Source organism: Phaseolus vulgaris, chromosome 9 (assembly GCF_000499845.2).
Source record: "Phaseolus vulgaris cultivar G19833 chromosome 9, P. vulgaris v2.0, whole genome shotgun sequence".
NCBI classification, from domain to species: domain Eukaryota; kingdom Viridiplantae; phylum Streptophyta; class Magnoliopsida; order Fabales; family Fabaceae; genus Phaseolus; species Phaseolus vulgaris.
Window position 1 is genome coordinate 13847097 of NC_023751.2, and position 11256 is coordinate 13858352.

Here is an 11256-nt window from a genome sequence, read left to right on the forward strand (position 1 = left end):
AAATTAAAAAGGAAACATAGTTTTAACCTATGTAGCATAGACACTTACACGACACGGATATGAAGATACGTAAATTTTTTAAAATGTAATACATGGGACACAAATCTATATATTATATAATTATGAATTATATAAATCGCCAATAAAGGTTTATGTGTACAAGTATGTTTTAGATTATTTTTTGGAGTAGAAATAAGTTTTTCATGATTGATTCACAAGGATTTGTTTCTTATTTTTTATAATCATAATAACAATTTATAGAATAAAATTTGATTTTTTAGAAAATTAATATATTTTTTCTTTTTAAAATTGTGTTAGAACCGTAATAGAATTGTCAGAAATCTAACAAATACTTTTTGAATTGGACACTTCACGGATACATATCCTACAGGTGTCATACGAGTGTCGGTGTCCGATACGATACGTTATTTATAAGGAGTGTCCGAGCTTCATAGATTTTAACTGATGGATAAAAGAGAATGAGAAATTAGGTTAAGGAAAACGTCAACGAGAAGTCACGTACAATTTGTTTGTACTTAGGCAGAGAGAAGGAAGAAGAAAACAAAACTAGTCCAATGATCAAAAGTGAGGAGGACACATGAGTTATATACGAAAATCCAAGAAGAAAGTAACATGAGTTATATTTCTGATAAGTTACTGTGATGAAATTATACAAGAGAAGGAGGGTGGTGTCAACATCTATGCTGAGTTTGTTTTGCATAAAGGTAAGTGACGAGGAGAGGAGAGGAGAGGGAGAGGAAGAGAAAGAGAAGGGTATGGTAATGAAGAAGGTAGGCTAAACTGCACCAACTGCATATGTTTACACGTGGAGGGCCAGTTCTTCCAGCTGGTGTGACCAATTAGATCTAACATTCATTGTTCACAAGAGAGTAGAGAAACAAGTTGATTGATATAAATGTAACAAAATTTCCCTTTTCATTTTGTTTTTGTTCCTTGCACAAGAGGAAGATAGAAAGAAAGAAAAAGTTAAGAAACAGTAGTGGATACAATGACCCCTCTGGTTTAGGACTGTAACTGAGGCACCCACTTACATTAAATGAAGAAATTAAGGCCGTTGAAAAGTCTCAACTACACAAACATCAATTAGGTGCTGGCATTAACTCTTTTTCACCCACCTTTTCTATGATCAATTTCCTACTATAAATATAAATACATGTACACACAATCACAATCCCACATAAATTGTGAGTATATATCATACATATATATACTCACAATATTGTACCATCTCTCTTAATCATGGCCAGCGAACGTGATCTCTTCTCTGCGGAGATTGTGAACCGTGGGATCGAATCATCTGGACCAAACGCCGGCTCCTTGACCTTCTCCGTTAGGGTTAGGAGGCGTTTGCCGGATTTTCTTCAATCGGTGAACCTCAAATACGTGAAATTGGGTTACCATTATCTGATAAACCATGGCATATACCTGTTGACCATACCCGTTCTTCTGGTGGTGTTCAGTGCTGAGGTTGGAAGCCTGAGCAAAGAGGACCTGTGGAAGAAGCTCTGGGAAGATGCGCGTTACGACCTTGCCACTGTTCTTGCTTCCTTTGGCGTCTTCGTCTTCACCTTGTCTGTTTACTTCATGTCACGCCCACGCCCCATTTACCTCATTGATTTTGCATGCTATAAACCCGATGATGAACTCAAGGTAACTAACACTTTCAACCATCTTTTTGCTTTTCTTTCTTTGGATTCATTATCACCGTGCTTGTTTCATTCATAAATGCTTGATTATACCCAAAAGAATTTTCAGCACCATTGGTCCATTGATTCACTACCCTCTCTCTTTTGGTTTATCCAAACACAGTGCTCTCATTGGTTAGCTTAAATTCCTCTGGATCCGTTTTAAATGTTGTCTCCCTAATAATATATACTTAATTTGTATTTCATTATTATAAATTTATTATTTAGTTAGTATATATATTAAAATAATTACAAACAACTTAAGGTAATCTGAATATATATTGGTACCATAGTATTTCATAGGTTAATGCATTTTATGTCTAACCAAAATCACAAGAATTTATTACATTTTTGTGGTAGGTGAAGAAATAATTATCCTCTTTAATTATCTGAGATTTTTAAAAACATGATCATATTTTAAAAAAAAAAAATTAAATTTTACCCAACATGTTTGTTTTATTTTTTTAGAATATTTATCATTTTAATTAGTTAGATTTATTTGTAAAAGCAAACTCATACATAAGGATGAATAGGATGTCTACATGATTTATTTTTTAGTTTATATGATGTTGTTTTATATTGGATTTGGTTTTGAGATATATAGTCTCTTTTTGTGTATATTGGTTCGAATATTCTTTAAAATATTCTTTTTCATTTAATTTATTTATTTGTCAATAAAAATATATTTTTTTAATAAAAAATAAGGTTAATCTCAATATAAATATTTTTTACCTAGTAGTTTGACGTTTCTAAATGAATCTTAGAGATTTATTAGAATTCAAAACTGAAACAACTCAAATAGAAATACTTACACATTATTCATTAACAAAAATATTTATACTAAGAGGAGTTGAACTCACCTTCTTTTGGAATATGAGCTTCTTTCTTTACCAATTGTATCGACCTTTATTACTTATTGTTTTTTCAATTTGTTTTTCTTTTTATAAAAAGTTGTTTTTCAAAGGAAAATATTTACTAGTTTCTCTCTCTCTAGTGTACAAAGACACATTTTAGCTAATAACATCAATTAAAAAGTTAGTTAAATAACATTAAATTTATTAAGAAAGTTTTACTTTCATAACATTACCTTTAATATTATAGGGATTCATCAGATCACTCACTCTTTCCATTTAAAAACTCAGGGTGCTTAATCTTTTCCAGGTAAATTAAAACTTGTTTATTTTATTTCTTTCATACTGTTTCAGTATTTCTAACTACTTGATTTATATTTTCATGAAATAATTTTATATACTACATAAGTACCACGAAAACAAAGTACCGATACTCCGCTAAAAAAAAGTCTCAATCACTCAACTAAGTACAATTTCAAAAGTCTTAATATTGAAAGTCTAACCAATTATCTTGAAACAAAAATCAAAAAGTTTTAAGTGGTAAAAACGATTAATTAACTTGTTAGTCATTTTGAAAAATACTTACAAGAAAAAAAAAATTAAGATTATATTAAGAGTTTATAATATTTAATGCTTATTGACTGTAAAAATTACAAAACAAACAATACTACTTTGCTAAAAAAAAGTAATGTAAGAGATAATATACTTTAAAAAAGAAGACAAAAAAGATTTATGAGAAAGAATCGTCTAGAAGTTGAAGTTAATACTTTAATAATATATGTTGATTTTTAAATCTTTAATAAACTGCATGGTTTTATCAAAATAAAACTCAAATTTTGATGAAAAAAGAATATATTACAGAAAATGAGGAATTGGAGATATTTTAGAAACTTAAAAATTATGGTTTTTTAAATTAGTTTTTATTATTGATAAATAGTTTTTTAATTGATATCTTATTATTAAATTTAGAATTTTAATAATTAGTAACTATTTTTTCTTTAAATTTAGTTTTTATGTAATAATTTTGTTGTAGTGAATGTTATTTGTGTGAAGTGAGTAAGTGTGAAAAACATGAAGTAATATACGTTGCATGGCATGGCAGGTGTCAAGGGAGGAGTTGATGGAAGTAGCAAGAAAATCAGGGAAGTTCGACGAAGGGAGTCTCAACTTCCAAAAGAGGATGTTAATGTCCTCCGGCATCGGAGACGAGACCTACATCCCCAAAGCCGTCGTAGCCTCCACCGAGAACACCGCCACCATGAAGGAGGGTCGTGCAGAGGCCTCCATGGTCATGTTTGGTGCCCTGGACGAGCTCTTCGAGAAAACTCGCGTCCGCCCCAAGGACGTCGGCGTTCTGGTTGTCAACTGCAGCATCTTCAACCCCACTCCGTCGCTCTCTGCCATGATCATCAACCACTACAAGATGCGGGGGAACATCCTCAGCTACAACCTCGGAGGAATGGGGTGCAGTGCTGGGGTCATAGCCGTTGACTTGGCTAAGGACATTCTGCAAGCAAACCCTAATAACTACGCGGTGGTGGTGAGCACTGAGATGGTCGGCTACAACTGGTACCAGGGGAAGGACAGGTCCATGCTTATTCCTAACTGTTTCTTCCGAATGGGTTGCTCCGCCGTCATGCTCTCCAACCGCCGCCGGGACTACAGCCGCGCAAAGTACCGTCTTGAGCATATTGTTCGGACACATAAGGGTGCTGATGACCGTAGCTTCAGGTTCACCTTCTTACTCATTTAATTTTCACTCTCAATACTTGTTTAAACAAGATACCTTCACAACACAAAATTAAATTACATTATAAAAAAAACAAAAACAAAAACAATCTTTTAATAATATGGGGAAATATGGGTCCATGTAAAAAAATGAAAAATTATTAAAAAATTGTATGTTGATGTATTTGATTTTAGAGTTGTCAAGGTGTGATTTTTTATTAAACAAAATAGTTATAATTATGGGAATGGAATAGTTTTGATCTAGTTGGAAGTGCATAAAATTTTCAGTTTTTTAGGGTATTAGGTTTGGTATGTTGGTTGAGTTTTCTCCATGTCAGATTATGCAGGAATTACTAACTCGTATGTCATGATATTATCTCATTGTTTTTTGTTGAATCTCATAACCTCAATATTTGGTGTGATAGATATTGGTTTGGAAATTTAATAGTATTCACAATCATGTTAATTATAGAATCAATTAATAAACACTACATTAAAATATTATTTACTGACTTAAATTTTACTGTTATTAATTGTATTATTAAAAAGATATTTCCTTTTAGTGATTAACTTCATAGGAATGATAACTTACACTAGTTATATTGACACTAATAAATTATTATTTTATTATAAATATAATATTTTATTTTAAAAAATCCTTGTAAAATCCTTTTTTTTTCTTATAAACTTTATTCTTATTTTCAAGTTGCTGAATTGTGTGTTTACCTTTTTTTCCAAACCAATCAAGAAGAAGAAAATCTCCTTCTCTTTTTTCACTGGAAAAAGTAACCTTTTTACTTTTTATTTCCTTTTCTTACTATGATAATCACTCTTTTTCGTCTCAGTTTCCTCTCTTATACTTTCTTGAAAAATAAAATAAAATTAATCAATAGCAGATACTATTGTTTGTTGGCTTGTGCTATGACACATCATTTTCTAATAATTATAGGTTTTTTGTTTATTTTTTTACACATACACTATATATATAAAAGATTACTGTGCCATTTTCCAAAAGAATGTTTTCAACTTTTATCTAATCACGACTCTTTAATATAACTTTGTATATTCTTTTCACAAGTCGTTATGTTTTGGCTAACGATAAAAAGATATTTTGCAAGCCTTTTGTGTTTAAAAAATAAATATCATTACAAAAATTTATAAACATATATTCGAATTTAAAAAATTTCTTTAAAAAACAAGCAAAATATGATAATTTATTTGATTAAATTGAATTTTTGGAAAATACACTTACTTTCAATCTGGAGCCATGAATAGAAAATGCCCAGAAGAGATGAACTGAAATTGCCGAGACAGAGGGTTGTTTGGATATATCATTAAGACTCTGCCGTCTAAATTTGGACTCTGAAGAGCTTCTATAGTATTTAATCTTCCTTAGGAGTCACAAATTCCGTTTGTTTGTGTTGACCAATTCTAGATAACTCGTTACACTGGACTTATGAGTAGAAAGTTTCGGGTAATTTGCATCCTATATTAAGTTCAACATCACCATCATCGTACACCAATTCTGACTGAAAATGGAGATTGAAACATGACCAAACTAGTGGCTTGAATAAGGTTGAGCAAAAATATGTCGTAGATCATTAGATGTCGTAGTGTATTTTTAAGAGGGTTGACATTTTAGTTCCATCCTCCAACCGTCTAATAATAACTGAAGGGACACATTGGACCCCTCCTTTAAACAAATTGTCCCACAAGGAAAATCCACTTTAATGAAAATGGAAGACTTGCCAAATTGTTCATCCTAATCAATAATCATCATTCATCAACTATATCAGCATTGCTTTTTTGATTTAGTTTTTGGTGACTTATAATAAATATCTGTCACATAATTAGGTGTGTGTACCAAGAAGAAGATGAGCAAAAGCTAAAGGGACTAAAGATCAGCAAAGACCTGATTGAGATTGGTGGTGATGCTCTAAAAACCAACATCACCACACTAGGACCCTTGGTGCTACCCTTTTCTGAGCAGCTTCTCTTCTTTGGAACCCTTGTGTGGAGGCACCTATTTGGGAGCAAAACTGATGGGAGTTCCCCATCAATGAAGAAGCCATACATTCCTGACTACAAACTGGCTTTTGAGCACTTTTGTGTGCATGCTGCAAGCAAGACCATTCTTGATGAGCTTCAAAGGAACTTGGAGCTGAGTGACAAGAACATTGAGGCCTCAAGAATGACACTGCACCGCTTTGGCAACACCTCTAGCAGCAGCATTTGGTATGAGTTGGCTTACATGGAAGCAAAGGAGAGTGTGAGAAGAGGGGACCGTGTTTGGCAACTTGCTTTTGGGTCTGGATTCAAGTGCAACAGTGTGGTGTGGCGTGCCATGCGTAGAGTCACTAAGCCTTCAAGGAACCCTTGGCTTGACTGCATCAACAGATATCCTGCACCTCTCAACTGAAGCCAAATTTGAGGGCACTGGTATCATGAATCTATCAGTGAGGTCATGCATGGTTAGGATTAATAAGGGTAGTTCTAAGTTGGTCTTTAAATTTTACAACTACTTTCAGTTTCTTTCTCATTTTATTATTCCTCATTAGGCACATGGCTGCCTCCTTGCTTAATTTCTATGTCTCCTCATAGGATGATATGATTGATATCAAAGTTGATGGATGACTTTTACTTATAGTCAATGCAACATTGTTCCATGCTTTTAATTAGTTTCTCTGCCTCAACTTCTGAGGATAATTTGAAAACTGATTGGTAATACCTTTTAAAAGTTCAATGGTTATGCATAGTTACTGTGAATGACAATTGATTCAAAATCATAGTAAGCATACATATATATAACTCTTGAAGTAGTCATGATCAAATCAATATGCATACACTATTTTCTATGTATCAAGTTATGCTACACAGATCATGAATTATAGAAGATCCTATCCATTTGTGATGATATATAGATAGTGTTTATTAGTCAATATTTTAATTGGGTGATTGGACAAGGAAGCATTATCAGTTAACTGTCACCATGCAGGCTGAAAGTGAAAGCACCTCTCTTATCTGTTCTAGAAGACTTTGTTGGTGTTGTTATAATAAATGAATGTTTGGACTTTCACCAATTCAACTCTCCAAGCTCAATTCCAATTTGACACAAATCGTAATCAATTAATACCATCCATGTGAGTTGAGTGCAGAATCTGTAACAGGGGAATGGATTTTTTGGTGGATATATCTTCTTGTACTGCAAAGTAGTTGTAATATCTTCTGAATTGAAAGCTGGTTTTGGAAGGAAATAGTTTGTGTTTAGGACTTTAGTGTGTGGAAACTGGATAAGAATAACAAATTTTTTTGTAGGATATGACAAGACATTTTAGTGATGCTGTGAAACATAACTTCAACGAAAATATCTCATTGTATTGATTAATATAACAAAGTATGCAGGGAGAAGTGTTTGCATATTCTATTTTATTATTAATTGTTGTCAACAACAAATAAACATTTCTGAAACCTAATTAATTCATTGATTAATTTCAACTGACTGATACAACTAAACATAGCTGATTAATATCTTAACTTCTTTTTTATTATTAATTGTTGTTTTGAAGAGAGCTTTGGCACATTGGGGCAACTTGCTTTAGATGCCATTATTATCATAACCATAGGTGAAGTTATTAATGCTAAATTGAGCCTTAATGGGTTTGACCCCAACGAAACATTAAAATGCTTAGGAAATGTGTAAAGGAAGAGCTGGTGAGAAATTTATTCAATTTATGTTTAAAATTTATGTATTCTTTGACAATATTTAAAATTTATTAAGAACTGTCAAATTGTGAATAAAAAATAACATGTAAATGACATTCTAAAATATTTGTATCTCATTGGATTAGGCCCAATTCAGAATTATACGATCCAAAAATATATTATAAATTCTATAATTTGAATTATATTTCTTTATTACAGAATTGAAAGATATATAATGGATTGTACCATCGATAATACGTTTCTAAATTTTAAATTAGAAAATCTAAAATAAATTTCCATCATCCTTGTTTTCTGTCTAAAAAATATTTAAACTTTTCTCATAGGCTGATTCTCCCTTCCACCTTATCAATTTAAACTCACACCTAAACATATAAATGGGAAATTTCGGATATTTATATTTGTAAGTTAAATCACAAAGTTTCGGATATACAAATCCGAAACTAATATGTCACTTTCGAATTTCACCATCCGAAAGTTTATTTGGACAGCATAAATTATTTTCGAATATCAAGATCCATAAGCAAACATAAATGAGTTATGAATTTCAATTCTCAGCACCATTTACAGCACATCATTCCGAATATGAAAATCTGGAACTCATAACTCACTTTCGGATATGAAAATTCAGAAGCTTAAATGAAGTACGAAAATGACCTCTGAATATCGAAAGCCAAAGTATATAACAATCACTTCCGAATTTATGCATCCGTAAGCAAAAATGAAGCCAATAGCAATGTTAGGTTTCAAATATTTTGTTGGGTGCATATCTTAAAGGCAATTGCTTCCTGCACCCAATCAATTTTGACTCGCGCCCAACGAAAATTTTAAAACCCTATTCTGCCCTTTTCACACATTTGCTTATAGATTTCAATATCCGGAAGTCATTTTTATACATTCTGGATTTTGAAATCCGGAAGGTCATTTTCATATTTCATTTAAGCTTTCGAATGATCATATCTAGAAGTGAGTAATGAGTTCAGAATTTTCATATCCGGAATGGTGTGTTGTAAATAGTGCTAAAGATTGAGATTCATAACTCATTTATGTTTGCTTACTGATTTTGACATCCGGAAGGTCATTTATGCTCTCCAAATAAGCTTCCAGATGATGAAATCCAAAAGTGACATATTAGTTATGGATTTGTATATCCGGAATTTTGTAATTTGACTTATGGATATGAATATCTGAAAGGCAAAATTTAAAATCATTAAGAACAAAATGGACATTTCACGTGAGTGTGTTGGGTGCAAATCATAAATGATATGGTGTAGGAAGAATCAGCCCATCTTAAATAATATGGTGCAGGGAGAAATTGTCTTCCCATAGCTCTAATAAAAGGCCTGACATATATATCTTAATGGGCCTTATATTTCCGCTACATTGTTTGATGGTTTATTTTTCCTGCACCCCTACGTTTTTCTTTCTACACCCCCACAATTTTCTAAATTTAAAACTGACCTTGACCTTTTATTTGAAAAAGGGCACCGTGATTATCAGAAATCGGGATCTGAGAGTATGCCACAAATTCATCAATCCAGAATTAAATCATTTTTTTTCGGATGAGGGGGTGTTTCAGAAGCAAAATTTGCAATAAATTATTGATTTTTGGATTGTTGAATCTGCAACCCTAATTTTGTTACGGATTGGTGGATCCATAATGTTTTTTTTGAATAATGAATTTTTGGATGTGAAATGCATATTTTGAATTACAGATTGGTGGATCTAAAATTTTACTGGAAATGTCAATCCAAAATTTTTCTGGATTCCATAATCCAGAATGCAAAAAAATAAATACAGTTCAAGTAAATTTTAGAGTTTTTAAAAAATAATAGAGACAGTTTAATCTTTGCATAACATTGTGGAAGTCCAGGAATAAACTACCGACCGAAAACGCACAAACAGGAACAAAATATAATATTACTAATTATTTAAGAAATGAAGAGAATAAATAAATTAATTGAAGTTTAAATTCACTTTTAGTTATCAAAGAAGTAAGTTTTATTTTAATTCTTATAAGAAAAAAATGGCACAATGATTCTCTTGATCTTTGAAAATGTAAGGTGATTTCAAGTTAATTCCTTAATGTTAATAAGTTTAAACAAAACTAAAAATATATACATTTATTTATTGTTTTAAATAAATCTCTCCGTACACATGGACCAACTTGCATTTTAAAAATAATATACAATAACTAAATTATATATTAATGATAATATTATAAGAATTAATCTGAAATTAAATACAAATATAAAATTTGAATTTATTTTCAAATATTTTATTTAGATTTATTTAAATTAAAAAAAAACTAACTTCAAACTGCCATGCATTTTTAATGACCAAATATACCCTTCAATGAAAAAAGATTCTTTGAAACTCAGTCACAAAGCCAGATCATTTTTTTCCTAATATGTGAACTTGTTAAACTACTTTATGTGCATATAATATTTCAAAAAAAATATTTTTAAACTGTTAAGGTAAATATTATTTATCTATTTAAAAATCAAAAATAATAATTTCAGATTTAATGAGGATAAAAATCAAGGAGTTCTGTATATACACTAAAACTAAGATTTATTTATTTTATAAAAATTAAAAATAGTAATTTTAAATTTGTATTAAAATGAAAAATGAGATGAGACTAAAAAATAGAAAATGAAAAAATTGAGATCTAGAGGAGGGTAGTCATTTGATGAAGAGTTCCCTCATTTAATATGCTAGCCATTACTTCTCCAAGGTCCCCTACCTTGCTCATATTTCAATCATTTTTTGGTTTTTTTTCTTCCATTTAACATTTTTTTTAATTTGGGTAAAACTATGAATATTATTTAAATTTATCATATAACATAAACTTTTGTATACCTATTTTAAAAAACTATGAGAATAATATAGGATAAATTTACAAGGTATTTTCTACTTATTTTAATAACTTCTGTGAATTGAAAGGTCTAAGCAATTAATGTTTGACTTTATAAGGTTCGCTTATCAATTTCAGGTCTACATCTCTTTTTTCTCAACCATTAATTTCTCTTGGTTCATTGAGTATTCATGGTGTACTGGTATTCTGCATAAGAACTTTCAGAAAAAAAAAATAGTAAAAAAAAAATTATTTTTCTCAGGTTAAAATTAGATTATATAAAAATTAATTTGTAAATACTCATTCACATAAACTGATTGTAATTTATAAAAAAGGTGAACTTCATTTTTTATATTTTTTCTCCTAAAATTTCTTATGGAAAAACTCATTCAGA

At 30.8% G+C, this 11256-nt stretch overlaps 1 protein-coding gene across 1 annotated transcript; it reads left to right on the forward strand.

The window, feature by feature from the left end:
• The first annotated feature begins 943 nt into the window (after positions 1–943).
• Positions 944–6960, forward strand: LOC137820111 (3-ketoacyl-CoA synthase 10). Its single transcript, XM_068623935.1, has 3 exons — positions 944–1671; positions 3660–4288; positions 6140–6960. The coding sequence occupies exons 1-3, from the start codon at positions 1261–1263 to the stop codon at positions 6702–6704; spliced, it is 1605 nt and encodes a 534-aa protein (XP_068480036.1). The 5' UTR covers positions 944–1260; the 3' UTR covers positions 6705–6960.
• Positions 6961–11256: the final 4296 nt, after the last annotated feature.